The sequence below is a fragment of the Phocoena phocoena genome, chromosome 7 (genome assembly GCF_963924675.1).
Source record: "Phocoena phocoena chromosome 7, mPhoPho1.1, whole genome shotgun sequence".
Taxonomy (NCBI): Eukaryota; Metazoa; Chordata; class Mammalia; order Artiodactyla; family Phocoenidae; genus Phocoena; species Phocoena phocoena.
Window position 1 is genome coordinate 1,541,789 of NC_089225.1, and position 17,818 is coordinate 1,559,606.

A 17,818-nucleotide genomic window follows, 5' to 3' on the forward strand; every position below is an offset into this window, starting at 1 on the left:
AGCCTCAAATTCAGTGTCTATAAGGACAGCTGTATAGTAGTTGTTCACCGTAAGTCCAGCTTCGCGGTGCCTTGAGACCATGTTCTCCTTCAGGGGTGGGGCAGGGGCCTCGTCAAGGGAACCCAGTGGGGTGAAAGCAGCATCCTCAGTGACGTTCCTACCACAAATGCAGTGCTGCTTCCATAGCCAAGGCAGCGGTTCTCAAAGTGTGGTCCCAGACCAGTAACACCAGCCTCCCCTGGGAACTTGTTAAATATGCAAATTCTCAGGCTCCACCAAGACTTTGGGGGTGGGGTCCCAGCCATCTGTGTTTTAACAAGCATTCTGGATAATTCTGATATGAGCTGAAGTCTGAGAATCATGGGACAAAGTTCTCAACCCTGCCGTCACGGTAGAATGACCCAGAAAGCTTTAACACCGCATCATGCCTGAGCGCCACGCAGGACCGATGAAATCCAGCTCCCTGGATGTAGGGCCTGGTTAGGTATGTTTTTAAAGCTCCGCGGTGGTTGTACTGTGCAGCAGGCTGCAGGCTCACTGCCATGGAGTCAGTGGGTGCGAGCAGAGGCCGGGAGATGCTCCATCTTCTGTTCCGGAGGAGCCCAGCCCTGCCCTTGCGAGGCTTATGTGAGATGGCGTGTCCCTGTGTGTCTGCAGCACCGAGCACTCACCATGTAGATGCCGAGGCCACCGCCCCAAAGGTGACAGGGCCCATTAGACACCGCGGTTCCTGGTCCCGGGAGCGCAGCTAGTGGGGACGCCCAGGCACGGGTGCTGGGGCTGGTGCCACAGTGCTGGGGAGGCCCTGCGTCCACGCTGCGACCCGTCTGACCCCGCTTCTCTCCTTGTCAGGCTGCCAGGGGCTGTGGGACAACACGAGCTGCTGGCCCTCCTCTGCGCTGGGACAGACGGTGGAAGTGGCCTGCCCGCGGTTCCTCTGGATGCTCGTGGGCAGAAACGGTAACCGCTCAGCCCAGGGGCCCAGCTGGGAGGCTGTGGGGCAGCCCTCTGGGTGGGCCTGGGCCTGGCGGCCTGAGGCCGAGGAGATTTCTCTGGGGACAAGGAGTGAGTAGAAGGGTGGGGGTGGTCCTCGCTGGGGATGGGAAGCCTTGACTGGGGAGGTGTGGTGTGGCCTCAGTTGTCAGGGCGCCAAGCAAGGGGGCCGGGGGCCACATACTGGGGAAGTGGTGAAGGAGGCCAGGCCTGCTTCTCCCTGCCCGGTGCCCTCTTCAAGAGGCTCCCCTCCTCCCTTCCACGCTTCTGCCCCCTCAGCCCCCGGGGCCCTCGCTCCAGCCCTCGTGTCTGGCTCACACCGGGCCCAGGCTGGCCTTCCAGGACACTTACTTCCTCTGTGCCCTCTCTGCCAGGCCCTGCTGGTGAACTCTGCCCTCCCTGGAAGATTCTGACAAAGCTGCAGTTTATAAGGGTTCCCTTAATTTCAGGCAAGGGAGTGAGGATGTTGTCTCGGGGGACACGCAGGGACGAACACTGGCTAAAGCCCTGTCACGCGCCAGGCATGTTTAGAGACGTGAGCTCGTTCAGTCATCACAAAGGCCCTGCAAACCACAGACCTTTTCCCTGCGCTTGACCCAGTTCAGGAGTAAAAGTAACAGCGTCGAAGAGGGCTTTAGCCCTTGGCCTCAGGTTCACGGCTGGGAGGTGGAGAGGCGGGGACTGCCGTTTCTCCTCTCTGCCACACGGTGTCGCTGTGGGGCTGCAGGACCCGCCACCCGCCCGTCGGCACGGAGGCGCTGCCTCTTGGCTGCGCTGCCTGGCGTCCGGGGCTGGGTGGGGGGATCATCTCAGCCTGGGTCCCACTGTGCTCATGCCCAGCAGCAGGTGCAGGGCATCGGCTAGCCCAGGAGCGTAGGTCGGGTCGGGACAGTCCAGCCTCAGTTACCGAGAACCATCCTCCCGTGGAGACACCTCGGGTCCGGAGTCCGGGGGGAGGCTTCTTGGTGGTGTTCCAAGGGTTCCAAGGCTCCCTAGCCAAAGCAAGGAAGGAGCACCCAGTGAGGACAAGCTGGTGCTCCAGACCCTTCCTTTTGAAAGAAGAAAGAAACAGAATAAGTGAATTCTTTCTCAGGGCACCCGCTACGTGGGCCCAGACGGAATGAGTGTCTGTGTGACTGAGGAAACTGCAGGCTGGACTCTGCCTCCAGATATTTGTCTGTCTGTGCCAGGGCCTAGAATGTTCTATCTAGGGTGCATTCCTTTGATGCTTAAAAGGGTGCTGGTCTTCCAGAGTTCCTTATTAAAAAGCACACTTGCTGAGTGGGGTCAGGCCTTGGCGTTTTTTCCCTTCTACCTTGGTGGGGATGGGAGCCTTATAGCAGCAGAGATTCCTAACCTGACAAGGGTCCTGGGGGCTTTTGAGAATCAGATAAAAGCTTTGGCCTGGCTCTTGCCCAGACTGCACACACATATACGTATATGTGAACAGAAATGCTGACTGTAGTTTTGGGGGCCCTTGAGGTGTTCATTGACCTGAACTTGGGGCAGAATCCCTTACCTATTAGGAATTAAACCCAGGGGAAGTGGGTGGGAGGAAGGGGCTACAGAGGGAGCCCACCCCTTGTCTCCTCTGCAGTTCTACTAAGAGCCCTGTCAGCAGAGGGCACTGCCTTGTTTACTGCTCTGGGCACCTGGTCTGGATCACACGCAGCAGCATCTTGGGAATCCTGTGGGGTCTGTGGAGAGAGGCCCCTGGACAGGCAGCCTGGCCTCCAGGGACACGCTGTCTGATAACTGCTTTTGGCTTCCAGGCAGTGTGTGTGCTTTTAATTCGGCCTTTTCATCCAGCCTGTGTACCTTTGACCACCGTTCTTTCCTCTCTGACAGCCTAGCTTGTTTGATATAACTATAGAAACCTTCCACCCATCTCCTAAATTCCAAGACTCCAAGCCCCACTGTCCTGGCCCTTTTTTTTTTTTTTCTTTCAGTACACGGCCTCTCACTGTTGTGGCCTCTCCCGTTGTGGAGCACAGGCTTCAGACGCGCAGGCTCAGCGGCCATGGCTCACGGGCCCAGCCGCTCCGCGGCATGTGGGATCTTCCCGGACCGGGGCACGAACCCGTGTCCCCTGCATCGGCGGGCACACTCTCAACCACTGCACCAGCTGGTCCATTTTAGAAAGGCCAAGAGCAGAAGGGAAGTAGCCCTGTGGCTCCCACTCTGTCTGGCACCAGCCTGAGTGACATCCACGTGCTGTCGTGTTTCCTGACGCGTCCTGCAGTGTGGCTGATTATTCCCCTTTGGCACAGAGAAATGATGCACCTACGGGTACACAGCAACAAAGAGCCAGTGCTGGGTTTCGAACTCAGATCTAGCTGGTTCTAAACCAATGCTCCAGGTCTCATGAGCCGTCCTAGACCTGGCACGCCTAGAGCCCGAAGGCCACGGTCTCCTGCTAGAGCTGCCCCTGGGACCTCAGGGAGAGGGCCAGGCAGGAGGGCCTTGCAGTGATGGGCCACATCCTGGCTGCACACTGTTGCCCAGTTCTGGGCCTTGGTTTCCTCGTCTGTGAGATAGGTCAGCAGCACCGCCCTCAGTGGGGCGCTGTGAGGATGAGATCAGGATCAGTACATTAGCCTAGCAGCTGGTTCTAGAAATGCCCACCATATTTCTCCAGCTCAGTGGAACCCTGAGAGCCAGTGGCCCTGTCAGAGAGGAACACACCAGGCCCAGCTGGGGTGGCTGGGGGCCCTGGACAGGATACTGATTAGAGCAAAAGGAGCAGCAGGGCCCCTCTGTACAGGGTCAGCTCCCTGCACCCCTGCAGCCTCCACAGCAGCCAGACCCGGGGACCGGAACACGGCCCTCCTCGGCAGCCTGGAGAGGAGGGTGCAGCCGGGCCGGTCAGGGCAGGCAGGGCAGTCCCCCCTGCTGTCCCAGACTTCCTTCTTGGCCGACAGCTCCTCTACCCCAGTCTTTGGGCTCCTGTTCTAAGAGCTCCTCGTGGGCAAGCTCTTCCCTCTCCTCTTGCAGAAGCAGGCTCTTCATCCCCCCTCATCCCCCTCATCCGCAGGCTCTTCATCCCCCCTCATCCGCTTGTCTAGCCAGCCAGCCAGCCTGCAAATGTCTGATGAGCAAGCGCTCTGGGCAGGCCCGGGGGAGCCCTCAGGAACAGTCGTCTGCCAGGGAGGCAGGGAGGCCGTTGTCACCTCCGTGTGGGCGCAGGCAGCAGCCTTGTGCTGGAGGGGTGGGGCGGTGAGCCCCAGGACAGGGAGGGAGGGCTGCGGCTACCTTGTGATTTGTAATGCAGAGAAACGCAGAGGTGTGGCCTGGTGTCATGGCTAAAGAGCTAATCATTCCATCCTCAGGGGTGGCCGCCTGGAGGGCTAGCTCTGCTGGTTTTCAGATTCTGGGGAGCAGGGTGTGAAGTTAGATGTAAAATAGAACTTCTTAGTGCAGAAGTAGGACCAGGAGCCTGAGGAAGGTCCGCTGTGGGCAGGCCTGGGTCCTCACCAGCCAGGCAGATTCTCTGGGGGGGCCCACCCTTAGATGGCTGCAGGGCCTGCGAGCAGGAAGGCCAGGAGTAAGAAAGGGCATTAGGACAAAGCCTGCAGCCAGGAGTGTAGGCCTGAGCCCCGGGCGTCACATCCTAGGGCCCCCATTTATGTGGTATGATCTTGAGCGAGTTGTTTAACCCCGGGGTGCCTCAGTTTCCCCAGCTGTGAAATGGGTGTAGTATTTACATGTTACAGTACATTTTACTGTAAAAGTAACAGTGCTGGCCTCCTAGTCCTGTTAGGATTAAATGAGTTAATACCCATCACACGCTTAGAACAGTGCCCAGCACGTAGCAGTGACCGTGTATTGTTACAATAGAGCACGAAATTTTATAATCGAATAAACACACAGCTGTTAGTGTGAGATCAACATTGTTTGATTCAAGGTGTGTAACCTTCTCTTCTTAAGCACTGCATCCAGCCTCTCTCCTCGTAGGAGACACTGCAGTGCCTCCCAGCTTGAAGGTTCTCCGGGGGCACCCAGGGAATCGAGTGGTGACGCTGTAAGTTCTGCTGGGCCTGGGCCTGGGGCATGTGTCAGTCGTCTCCCTCACTGTGGAGCTCGGTGCCTGGCACAGTGGCCGTGAGGCGGGGGCCAGAGGGGTATCGGTGCAGGGCCGGCCAGCTTTGCAGGTCGACGTATCCGGGAGCCGCGGGTCTGTTCCGCGCTCGCACACCTGCTCTAGGCCATCTGCCTGCGCACCTTTCCCACTACTTTTCCTGACTGACTCTTACTAAGGCTCCCAGGGCCAGCTGGGCCAATTGCAGCTGCCTGTGTGGTTCAGAGAAAGGGACAGGGTGACGGAAGGAAGCTCCAGCTGCCCCTCAGACGCGGCGAGGGCACCCGGAGAGCCGGCCTTGGGTCCGGTCCCCACTGCTCACTGCAGGCTGCTTGGCCTCCACAGGTTCCATATTTCGAAACTGCACGCAGGGCGGCTGGTCAGAGACCTTCCCCAGGCCTGACCTGGCCTGTGGGGTCCACATGAACGACTCCTCCAACGAGAAGAGGGTAAGCCTGCCAACACCTCCCTGCAGGGCAGAGGTGGCTGGGGAGCAGAGAGTGAAGCTGGCTCAGGGTGAGGTTGGGGACTCGGGGCTGCCCCTCTCAGCCCCACACCCCCTTGCTCCCCTGGGCTGGATGGGCCCCCTTCCCCGCCCTGGTCCACCAGCCCAGAGGTGATGGTCCTGAGGAGCATGGCACAGTGAGAGCTGCCACGTGCCATCGGGATGCTGGCGTGAAACCCAAAGAGCAGAGACTGGGGCTAAACGCTTGGGACCCGGTGGTGAGTCTGAACCTGCCTGTGACCTTGGGGGTTGGGGAGGATGTAACTTCTCTGTGCCTCAGTTTCTTCATCAGGGAAATGGGGTTAGTAATAGTCCTGACCTCACAGGCTCGTGAACCTGTGGAAGTGCAGGCAAGGGTGCCTGGCCGCAGTGCCAGCTCCCAAATGTCCCTTCTCAGAGGAGCTTCGGGCTCCAGAGGCAGGAGAGCCTGGCGGTGGGCAGGCCTGGTTTGAGACAGGACGCTGGTGCGGTGGCTCTCTGAAGGGGCCGTCTGGTTCAGAGCCCTTCCCAAAGGAGATTGAGTGGGGCCTGACGTGGAGGATGGAGTTTTTTCTCTCCCAGGTCTTACCATCCAGTTAGGGAAGACACATGAGGTCTTCAGATCCGATGGGAGTAATTTAATAAGGATACCTGTGGTCTTGGAGGGCCAGTGGATGGGCTCTGACCTCTGTAGATTACCCTTTCTGTCACTGACCTATATGAAGACAGGAGGCTTACGTGTATCACGTTTGTAAAGTCCATAAGATTAAGAGGGATCATTTGTTTAATGGGTGGCAGGACGGAGGTTCGAAAGTGACAGAAATTTCCAACTGGCTTCGTAAGCTAATGTGGCTCACGTAGCTAGGGATGTGGAGAACGGGCATCAGGACCCTTTCATGAGCAGTACCCCAGAGCCACCCAGGACCAGGTTCTTTCTGTCTCTCCTCCTGCTAGCCTGGTGGTTTATCCCAAGGCTGGCTCTCTTCCTGTTGTCAGATGACTGCCATTGGTGACTATAGCTGCAGACTCCCCAGGCCTGCCTGTCCAGAAGGAGGGACAGCCTTACTTTTCTTGCTAACAGCAAGAAAGTTTCTCAGCCAGGCCGCCAGCAAGCCTGTCCTGACATCTCACTGGCCCCACGTGACTTGAGCCTGTCCACCTCCAGACCATCCCTGGCAGAGGGTTGGGACACGTGCTTGGCTTGGACCAGCAGTTCTCAAACTTTTTGGCCTCGGGATCCTTTTACACCCTTGGGAGTTATTGAGGACCCTAAAGAGCTTTTGGTTTTGTGAGTTATGTATATGAAAACCACAAATAAGAACTGTTGGTTTAGACTAATCCGCTGGGTGGGAACGGAGCCCAGGGCCTTAACCATGTTATTCATGGTTGAAACTGTAAAATGCCAGAAGAAGGAGCAGAGATTTAACAAAGATAAATGCGGGCTGCCCTGGCGGCTCAGTGGTTAAGAATCTGCCTGCCAGTGCAGGGGACATGGGTTCGAGCCCTGGTCCAGGAAGATCCCACATGCCACGGAGCAACGAAGTCCATCACCACAACTACTGAGCCTGTGCTCTAGAGGCCGTGAGCCACAACTATGGAGCCCGCATGCCACAACCACTGAAGCCTGTGCACCTAGAGCCCGTGCTCCACAACAAGAGAAGCCACCGCAGCGAGAAGTCCACACACCGCAACCAAGGGTAGCCCCCGCTCACCACAACCAGAGAAAGCCAGCATGCAGCAACGAAGACCCAACACGGCCAAAAATAAATAAAATAAATTAAAACAAAGATAAATGCAAAGTTCTGGACTTAACTCAGAAAATTAGTTGTCTAAAATAGTAAAAAGATGACCTACCGTGGCTTCAGCTCACATTAAAAAAAAAAAAAAGCCCTAAGACTGGTGGAAGGGTTTCCAGACCATGTGATTCACTGGTCCTTAAATGTCAGTCCACAGACAAGCACAGACTTTGTCTTTTTTTTTCTCTTTTTGGCTGTGTTGGGTCTTTGTTGCTGCACGTGGGCTTTCTCTAGTTGCAGCGAGTGGGGGCTACTCTTCGTTGCGGTGAGCGGTCTTCTCATTGCGGTGGCTTCTCTTATTGCAGAGCACGGGCTCTAGGCGCTCTGGCCTCAGTAGTTGTGGCTCGCGGGCTCTGGAACGCAGGCTCAGTAGTTGTGGTGCGCGGGCTTACCTGCTCCACGGCACGTGGGATCTTCCTGGACCAGGGCTCAAACCCGTGTCCCCTGCATTGGCAGGCGGGTTCTTAACCACTGCACCACCAGGGAAATCCAGGGCTTGTGGGATCTTAGATCCCTGACCAGGGATTGAACCCAGGCCCTTGGCAGTGAAAGTGTGGAGTCCTAACCACTGGAATACCAGGGAATTCCCACAAACTTTTTCTTTTATTCTGAGAATTGGATCATCCTTTCTTAGTGTTGAAATGTCTTTTTCTCTTTTAATCAAATGATGGTGAAAGTATATATTTGTTGGTTGTCTTTTTGCAACTTCCTGACTTGGCACACACCAGTTGCCAACAGTGGACTCAGATCAGCAGAAAGACCAGGCAAAGCTGCCACTTGGGTAAAAAAAATGGAGTTTTCTTACCCAGAGCAGAGGTTAGAAAACTAGGACCCTTGGGCCAAATCCAGCCCACCATCTGCTTTTGCAAATAAAGATTTATTGACACACAGCCACACCCATTTGCACCGAAAGGGCAGAGTTGAATAGTTGTAAAAGAGACCAAATAGTACCCAAAGCCTAAAATGTTTTCTGTCTGTCCCTTTATGGAAAACGTCTGCTGTCTCCTGATGTAGAGGATAGAGAAGGAGGGGGCCCAGTCGAGACACACAGCAGAGAGATGGGCAGCTTGATCCAGGACAGGCAGCAGCCCTCTGGGGGGGCAGGGGGTGCACAGCTGCAGAGGTTGAGGCCTGGGGCACTGTGGTCACATCTGGCTTCCTGGGAACAGGGCTCTTTTGGGGTCAGGCCAGGGCATCCTGAGGGTACCCCGGTAGACAATAACCCAGCCACAGGACAGCACAGGATGCTCAGCCAGGACTCTGCGTGCTTGTCACCCCATGCCTCCTCACGCTGCCACAGGCTAACCCGATGTGCTCCTGACCCGGGGCTGCAGATCCAGGCGTCCCCGGGGTGAGGCCGACGCACTCAGCTGTGGGGCACATCCCACACGTGACGACATCCTAGGCTGACACGTTGGTCCTCCGATTTTTTGACATTTCACTGCTCTTTGACGTCCCTACATCTAGGAACCATTCATCCAATGCAACTTACTGCCGTTGTGGCTCCCCGCTTGTTGCTGAGAGGTGGCTTCTGGCTTCTGGAATTGCAGTCACCTCAGTGCAGAAGCATAGGGTCACATGGCAGGCAGCCCGTCAAAGCTTCCCTCTGCTGCCAGGAAACTTTCGGTCGGTCTGAGTCCCGTCGACTTTGTGCTTACTCCCCTACCCCTGGGGCTCACAATTAAGTCGCAGGCGTTTTGGTACTCAGCTTCCCTAAGCTTGTTTCCTTTAGGGTGCAGTGTAGCCAGTTCAGATGACAGTCACCTTCCTCCGGAAATGCTCCACTTTACTAATGCTCCTCTTAAAATAACATACCCAGAACTGGACCAAACACTCCAGACATTCCAACGTGGCCTGCTTCACAGCACTCCATTAATGTAACTGAGAAGAGACCTAATAGTCCTAGCAGCTACCTCATACACATACCTCACACCGGCAGTGTCAGACTGCTGACTCAGACTGAATGGTGGTTGGGGGGGTAGAGGGTGGAGATGGGGAAGAATCAAATGTGCTGAGTGTCTTCCAAGTGCCAGGCACTGTCTAGATACGCTACCTGATACCCTGTTTGTTCTTCCAAAATGCCTGCACGGTAGATATTATCCCCATTTTGCAGATGAGGAATCTGAGGCTCAGAGAAGTTAAGTAATTTGCCCAGGGTCACACAGCTGTTGAGTAGTAGCAGTCCTGGGTTTGGAACCCTTGTCTCTTGACTCTGAAGCCTGTGCATGTTCTCTCTGCATACACTTCTTTAATGCCATGGAGCTTGGGCCACTCAAACCTCAAAGTCATTTTCATATGAACAGCTGTCAGGTTTCCCCAATAGTATTCTTGTGCCTGTGGTTCTTTGTTTTGTATTACCCTTTTCTTCTGGTTATAAGATAGTACTTACCCATTGAAGAAAAATGAAAAGTACAGAAAAAAATACAAATGAAAATAACAACTCTATCCACAAGTTTATACTCCAAAGTTAACCACTAATAATGTCTAACACACCTCCTCACAGTCTTGTTTCTGTGTGTGTATGAGACTGAACCACATGAGATGGCCAATAATGCAGTCTTTTTCGATGTACAGAAAAGGACAGTTTCATACAATTCAACCTAACACTTTTTTTTACATAAAGCAGAAATCACACTGTACATGTAAAGTTTGTATTCTGCCTTTTCAGTTAACATTACGTTATGTCCTGACATCTTTTAAAACTCTTGGTAAGCACACTTTTTTAATGTAGTCTAACCTTTGGATTTAAAAGAATTTAGTTAACTATTCTTCTGTTGTTGGACATTTGCGTGTTTTTCATCAAAAATGGTCCTGTGATAAACATCTTTATATATGAATATGCTTTTATATTTCTGATAATTCTTAGAATTAATTCCTAGAGGTAGAGGGGTGGTCAGAAGGAATGCATGTTTCAGAGGTTCTTGATACATGCTACTCTCCAGAGAGACTGAACCAATTTTCACTCCCACTATACCTTCACCTACATAGAACATTAGTACTTTTAAATATTTGTTAATTTGGTTAGTAAAAAAAAAAAATGGTATGGCATTATTGCTTTACTTTTTATTTCCTTGATTCTTTTTAACGTAAAATAGATACCTAGTGGGAAGCAGCGGCACAGCACAAGGAGATCAGCTCGGTGCTTTGTGACCACCTAGCGGGGTGGGATAGGGAGGGTGGGAGGGAGGGAGATGCAAGAGGGAAGAGATATGGGAACATATGTATAACTGATTCACTTTGTTATAAAGCAGAAACTAACACACCATTGTAGAGCAATTATACTCCTATAAAGATGCTAGAAAAAAAAAGACTGTTGTACAATTTGGTTTTCTTTTTGAACCTTAAAAATACAGGTCTTCACATTTATTTCTATATGTCACATTATTCCATTCCATTGAGATCTTCTTGAATCAAAGATGAGCCAATAGTGTGAGGTGGCTGCTGAACAAGTAAATGACTGCTTGGCTGCATTTACAAGAGTGCAGTGTATAGATCAGGGGAAGTGACGGTCCCACTGTATTTCTTCCTGGTCAGAGAATGCATCTGGAGCTTTTCAGCTATCTGGTTCTGGGTGTCTTGTTTAAGAAGGACATTCACAAACTGGAGCATATTAGTGGAGAAAAATGGTGAAGGGTTATGGAAAGAGATTAAAGACACAGGGAATATTTAATGCCCAGACGATAAGTGGGGGACAGGTGGGCAGAAGAATTGTATTCAGAAAGGACAGGCCTCTCTGTAGAATCTTTGTGACTTTTCTGTAAGTCTAAAGCTATTCTACGTGAAAAGTTTATTTTTAAAATAATTATGGGCTCTAGGTACAAGACAAATTCAGTTTATTTTCAGTGACTCCAGAAGAAGAAAAGGGACCAATAGGTACAATTTAAAGGTAATAGGTTTTAGATTCACTTGAGAAAAAATTATCTAATACTTTGCACTGTTGTATACCCAGTGACTTCTTCAAAAAGCAGTGAGTGCCTCATCCGTGGAGGTATTCAAGCAAAGGCTTGAATTCAGGGTGATGGTCAGGGGCCCTGGGTATGGGGTAGAATTTTGAACTGGTATCAGATGATCCCCAAGGTCTTTTCCCAAGCCAAGATGTCGTGAGTCTATGAATGCGTGTCCTTGGGGTATGAACAGAATAGCAGTCAGAGTTGAAGGGGCTTCGGCAGCCTGGAGCAGGTGCACTCTGTGGCAGAAAAGGGCAGGTTCAGCCAGGTGGGTGGGTGGGGCTGACACGGCCCTCTCTCTCTGCAGTACGAGTACCTCCTGAAGCTGAAGGTCATGTACACCGTGGGCTACAGCTCCTCCCTGGTGATGCTCCTGGTGGCCCTTGGCATCCTCTGTGCCTTTCGGTAAGAACCTGCTGCCAGCTCTCCATCTTCCCAGCCTTCCCTGGCACAGACTTCGGGTCTCTTTTAATTGTTCTGACCAGAGAGAGGAAGGTCTGGGTGGGCCACTTTGTCCCCTCTTGATCTAAAGCTTACCTGTGGCAAAACTTGGAAGTTTCTGTGACCTCGTTCATTCCTTTATTCATTTGACATTTACTGAACATAACTAGAACTTACTGCACCAGTTGCTTTACATGTATCATTTCTGATTTTCACACAATGCTGTGAGATAGGTATCATCCCCATTTTACAGGTATATTAGCCAGACTCTTGGTTGCAAGAAACAGAAATCCGCCTTAAAGCACCTTAAGAAAAACAAAGGTGACCTGATGCACACGATTGACAAGTTCAGGGGCACCTGGCTTTAGGTGTGCCTGGATCTAGGTGCTCCAAGGTATCAGCAGAACTGGGTCTGTCTCCTGCCATTTCTTCACCTTGCATTGGCCTCAGGCAGGCTTTACGCGGGGCTGGCACAGACAACCACCAGCAGCTGCAGACGTACATTCTACCAGCTCAGCGACACCAGGGCCAAGGACCCCCTTCTTCATTAGTTGCAATGAAAAGTCCTGGGGGAATTCTCATTGGCTGGCTTGGGTCACATGCCCAGCCCTGAGCCAATCACTGCAGCCAGGTATGGAGCTCTGATTGGTCAGGTCTGTCATGAGGGTGGGGGTAGCGTCATCCCCAACCAGAGATGGGATGCGTTCCCCGAAAGAAATCCTTGTTCCTGAAGCGGAAGGAGGGGAACAGTTAAGAGACTTCTGCCCCTACAGCAAGGGGGAAACCTAGGCTCTGGCTGGTGAAGGGCTTGCTCTAGATCGTGTAGCTGAAAAGTGGCAGAGCCCGGGTCTGATTTCACCCCACAGCCTGTGTTCTTTCTGTGCCACTTGCCCCCTTCCCCACCCCCTTCTGACAATTCTGGGAGCTGGAGGTGGTCGGAGCAGAATAGGATCTCGCCCTTATAACCCCAGCTTTTTTTTTTTTTTTTTTTTTTTTTTAATTGCAGCATGAGACAGAGTAGGCTGGGCACCGGGGGGCCTGGGCTCATTCAAGTTCTGCAAACAGGGAGATTTAGAGAGTTGTCACGTCCAGGGCCTGGGTTTCCGTGGTGCGTGGAGGTGGGGGGAGGGGTGGGCGGCTGAGCCCTGGGCCTCTCCGGCTCTGGCCCCTACGGCCCTGCATCCTCTCCCTCCAGGAAGCTCCACTGCACCCGCAACTACATCCACATGCATCTCTTTGTGTCCTTCATCCTGCGTGCCCTGTCCAACTTCATCAAGGATGCCGTGCTCTTCTCCTCCGACGACGTCGCCCGTTGTGATGCCCACAGGGTAACACGCCTGCGTGGCCCACGGCGTGGCCAGGCCTGCCTGCTCCCCCGCTGCCCCCGCTGTCCCTGCTGAGGCTGCACTTAATGCCTAGAGTAAAGGGGCCAGCGCTGGGGAGGTTCAGGGAGTCTCATGTCCCCAGATGCACAGTCTGGGACCCACATGAAAGCAGTTTGTTGAGAAGCCCATGGGACTGCTGTTCAACTCCCAGTGTCCTGGAGTGGATTAGCCATTCTGGGAATTAGACACATAGCAGTCCCCTCCCTTCCCTGCTCCTGCCAAGTCCCAAATGTAGACAGATAGCTAAAGCTAGAGGGTTGGAATTGTAGAAAGAAAAAGGTGAGCATATGCTTGTGTGTGCACACCCAGACGTGCAGTAGAACAATTGTTTTGTTAAATCTAACCCTCGTCCTCCTTCTGAAAGCTCAGATGAGTCTTCTTTCATTGCAATGTCACTGGGTACCAGTTGAGGATCCCTTTCGCTGTACGTAACAGAAAACTGTACATCAGTGCCTTAAACAGATGGGGGTTGTTCTCCACAGAAGCAGTCCACAGGTGGGTGACCCAGAGGTGGCACTGGCTCCATGCCATGATGGACACAGTCCTTTCCCCTTTCTGCTCTGCCATTCTTGATCCCATGTCCCATGCTTTACACTGCATGTTAACAACATGGCTGCTGCAACCCCAAGCCTCACATCCATGTTCCAGGCAAAAAGCAGGAAAGTCAAGGTTGAACTTTTTTTCTCTTTGGGAGGCTTTGCCTCTTCCCAAGACTATGTCTACATCTCACGGGCTAGAACTGTGTCATGTGACAACATCTAACTGCAAAGGAAGCTGGGAGATTGAGTATTTTACTATCATAGTCTCCACAGCAGAAGCCAGCAAGGGAGAAGGGGATTGGAAATCGAGATTGGTTTAGTCAGCCTGCCCTCCACTTCCCACCACTCACATCTGTAATTGCTCACAGATCTGTCAGGTTTGCATTGCTTATAGTTTTCCATGTGCGTGTGTGTATGTGTGTGTTTTCTGACTCAAGACTGAGAGGTCCCTCAAGGAGGGCCCCTGTGTCTCAGGGAATTTCCTGGGAGTCAGAAGACAGATTCAGGCCCCACCCCCTCACTGACCAGTGGAGAAGTCCAGCAGTGCCCAGCAGGGAACCTTTCCAGGTTCTACTAACCCACAGACTAACGAGCCAGCCACAGGCCACACCTGGAGTCGGAGTGTCTGGGAGGCCACAGGCGGCCCTGGGCGCTCCTCCCCTGTGGACGTGGATGTGACCTGCGCTCTGTGCAGCAGCCCTCGGGCCATCCCAGGAGCTGTCCTCTCTTCAGGGAACAGCGCGGTGAAAGGAAAGGAGGCCCTCACAGTGCGGGAGTGGGAGCCGTGCTGGCATAGAAGCCTCGGCCCAACAATCCCACAGGCATAGGTTCCAGGGATCCCTGCAAGGGACAGGCCTGCCACAAGAGTCACAGCATCAGGCAAGGCCAACCCTGGCACCCCCCTCGGGTATTCAGAGGCCTGCAGTCCAGATGCAGTGCACCAGGCAGGGTCGTGTACTCTCATCAGTGTTAGTTCGTCCCTTCTTCATCTATTTCCAGGAAAACTAAGCCTGGAAAGGATTTTATTAACCTTTTGCTCAGAAATCCCTTTCCCTCTCTAGGCCTCAGTTCCCTCATCTGAAAAATGCCCTCATTTGCTTCTGGGAATTGGGCGATATCTGACCGTTTGACACCTGGCAGCCGGTTCCAGAATTTGAATGCCGTTCCTGCTGCTGCAACAGCCCTTTGGCCATCTTGACCAAGCCTGCTGGCCTGTGGATTTCCACTCTAGAGAGCTCTATGAGCCTGGTCTTCTCATAATGGAAGGCCAGAGGGGGTGGCCGTGAGCCCCAGAGGCTCCCTGCTTGGCCTGGCTGCTGACCCCTGGCGCACCCCACCTCTCCTGGAGGGAAGCCCAGGGCCGCCAGCCTGGGGCTCAGCTGCCTCTCTTCGCAGGTGGGCTGTAAGCTGGTCATGGTCTTCTTCCAGTACTGCATCATGGCGAACTACTCCTGGCTGCTGGTGGAAGGCCTCTACCTTCACACACTCCTCGTCATCTCCTTCTTCTCAGAAAGGAAATGGCTCCAGGGATTTATTGCCCTCGGATGGGGTATGTTTCTCCAGGGGTACGGTGGCTGCATGCTATGTGGGAAGGGGCACTGAGGCAGAAGGAGAAGGGTGTGGGTTCCAGTTTCAGCTCTGTACTTAGTTAAGTTCGTGAACTTGTGTGATCTTAGACAAGTTGCTTGATGGTTAACTCTCTGGCCTCAGTTTGTCTGTCAAATGGGAAAAAATAGCTAAAATTTGGATGCCCCAATTTCTGGCATCCAAAGCCTTTTACAGTTTGATACCCCCAACACTGTTGCCTCGTCTTCCCCAGACGTTGCATCCATACGTCCTCATTCCTGCTTCCTTTTGTATCAGTTAGGGTGCTTTTGACCGTAGGTATCAGAAAACCTGGCTTAGATAGGCTTGAAACATCAAAGAAATTAATTGGTTCATGTAACTGACAAGTCCAGGGATCACCAGCTTCAGGTGAGGCTGAATCCAGCAGCTCAACGTTTCTTTTTGTTTTTCTGCTTTGCCTTCTGTAACATCAGTGTTATCATTAGGTGCTCCCAATGTAACCGCCAGCAGCTCTGGGCTTCTTCCTGGCTTCATTGTTACATCTGATGAAAGAGAGAGGCTGTGTCCAAGCACTCCTGGCAAATACTCTGAAGTTCACTCTGATTGGACCAGCTGAAGTGTTATACACATCCTTGAACCAATCACAGGGGCCTGAGAGAATGGAATACACTGATTGGCTTAAGCTACTCAAACCACATAGCTTCCCAAAGGAAATTCAGGATTCAGTTTCCAGGAAGGAGGGGAAATGGTAGTAAAACAGCTGACTGCAGTCCCCATTGCTTCTCTTACCCCTTTCCTTTCTGGTCAAGGAAGATGATAATAATTCTGATTTCTTGAGCACCTACCGTATGCCAGGCTTTGAGCTCAACGCTTTGCATGCATTATTTAATCATCACAACAACCTCCAGAGGCCTCTTAGAGGAACCTTGGCTCAGAGACACGATGTAACATGCTCAGCTCACACTGTAGACAAGGGCAGAACCAGAATTCAAACCAAGGCCTGTCTATTTGCAAAGCCCCTTAACTCTTATTCTGCCATAAACAAACATCCATCTATCCATCCTTCCATCCATCCGTCCATCCCTCCATCCATCCATCCCTCCATCTATCCATCCATCCATCCATCCCTCCATCAATCCATCCACCTATCTATCCCTCCATCCCTCTATCCATCCACCTATCCATCCATCCATCCATCCCTCTATCCCTTCCTGCCTCTCTCCCTCCCTCCATCCATCAGTTGTTCGTTTGATAAACATATGTAAGTTCCCCACTGGGTTCTAGACAGTCAGCTTTCTGTGAGTGACTCACAGGCTTACAGGGGTAGTCATGTGTAGTAGCCATTAGCTTCATTTTCTTTCTTCTTGGTGCCTTTAATTAAGAAGTGCCCCTGCCAGGAATGCCCCCCACTGTCTTTCCTTCTTGTCTAAACCCTTATGTGCAAGGGCTGTATCTCCCCACAAGACCATCAGGGAAGTTGCCTGAGCCAGCGGAGTTCATTGAGCCCTCCTGCTTCTGAACTCTGTCAGCCTGATTAGCACATGACCCTCAGTCAGCAGATGTAGGGTTTTGCAGATCTGGATTTCCACATAGGCCAGTAGTTCCAGAGAGCCTGGGACAAGGGACTTGCCTTATGCTGCTAACTCTGCCCCAGATGCCCCCGGTGTCTAGCCACCTCACTGAGCCTTGACTCCCAGATCTGCCAGGATTTCTCTGTATGAACGTGGACAGTTTCATCTTCTATAATATCAGGATCATAATTTGCTGAACTTTCTTTGAGCACTTCTTTGTCCTCAGAAGGGCTTATGGAGATTACAAAAACAAAACCAAAAATGGTTCCATCGCTCCAGGGGTTTGTAGTCTAGCGAGGAGACAAAAGTGCATTGTGATAATATCTCCACCACGGGTTTTTAGGAGGTTTAAGTGAGATAATGAGAGCCTTCTTTTCTTACTCAAGTATATTTTTTAAATATTTGTTTATTTATCTGGCTGTGCTGGGTCTTAGTTGCAGCACATGAGATCTTTAGTTGCAGCAAGTGGGATCTTTTAGTTGCAGCATGTGGGATTTAGTTCCCTGACCAGGGATGGAACCCGAGCCCCCTGCATTGGGAGCACAGAGTCTTAGCCACTGGGCCACCAGGGCAGTCCCTCTTCCTCAAATATTTATTGAGCATCTAGTATATGCCAGGCCGTGGGGACAGAGCAGCACATTAAACAGCAGCAGCTCCTTCTCTCTGTGCCTCTCTGCCTGCACAACCCCCAGGGGACATGAAGGGACTCAGGAAGGTCTAAAGCTGTCTGTCTGCGAGAGGCTCTTGTTTTGCAAAAGCAGTGGCCCCTGCCTCAGTTTGTATTCACCCCCCTCCCCAGAGATAAGTTGCTGAAATGAGTATGTGGCCACCATAAAACTGCAAAAAAAAAAAAAAATTTTAAGTAGGAAAAAAAATTACCATAGGCCCATCTGTTGAACATTTTCTAGGGTTTCCTTCCAGACTTTTTTTATACTCCCAGTTTTTCCCACATGGTTGCAATTGTCCTGTATGTAGAATTTTGAATCTTGCCTCTTTCCATGAACACAGAAGCATGCTC

At 52.2% G+C, this 17,818-nt stretch overlaps 1 protein-coding gene across 1 annotated transcript in view; it reads left to right on the forward strand.

Moving 5' to 3' along the window:
- Window positions 1–17,818, forward strand: part of SCTR (secretin receptor) — a 64,230-nt gene that overhangs the window by 28,455 nt on the left and 17,957 nt on the right. The window contains exons 3-7 of the mRNA XM_065881194.1: window positions 853–960; window positions 5,417–5,520; window positions 11,606–11,703; window positions 12,935–13,067; window positions 15,059–15,212. Of these exons, the coding sequence (XP_065737266.1) occupies window positions 853–960; window positions 5,417–5,520; window positions 11,606–11,703; window positions 12,935–13,067; window positions 15,059–15,212 (597 nt within the window). The remainder of the gene's footprint in view (window positions 1–852; window positions 961–5,416; window positions 5,521–11,605; window positions 11,704–12,934; window positions 13,068–15,058; window positions 15,213–17,818) is intronic.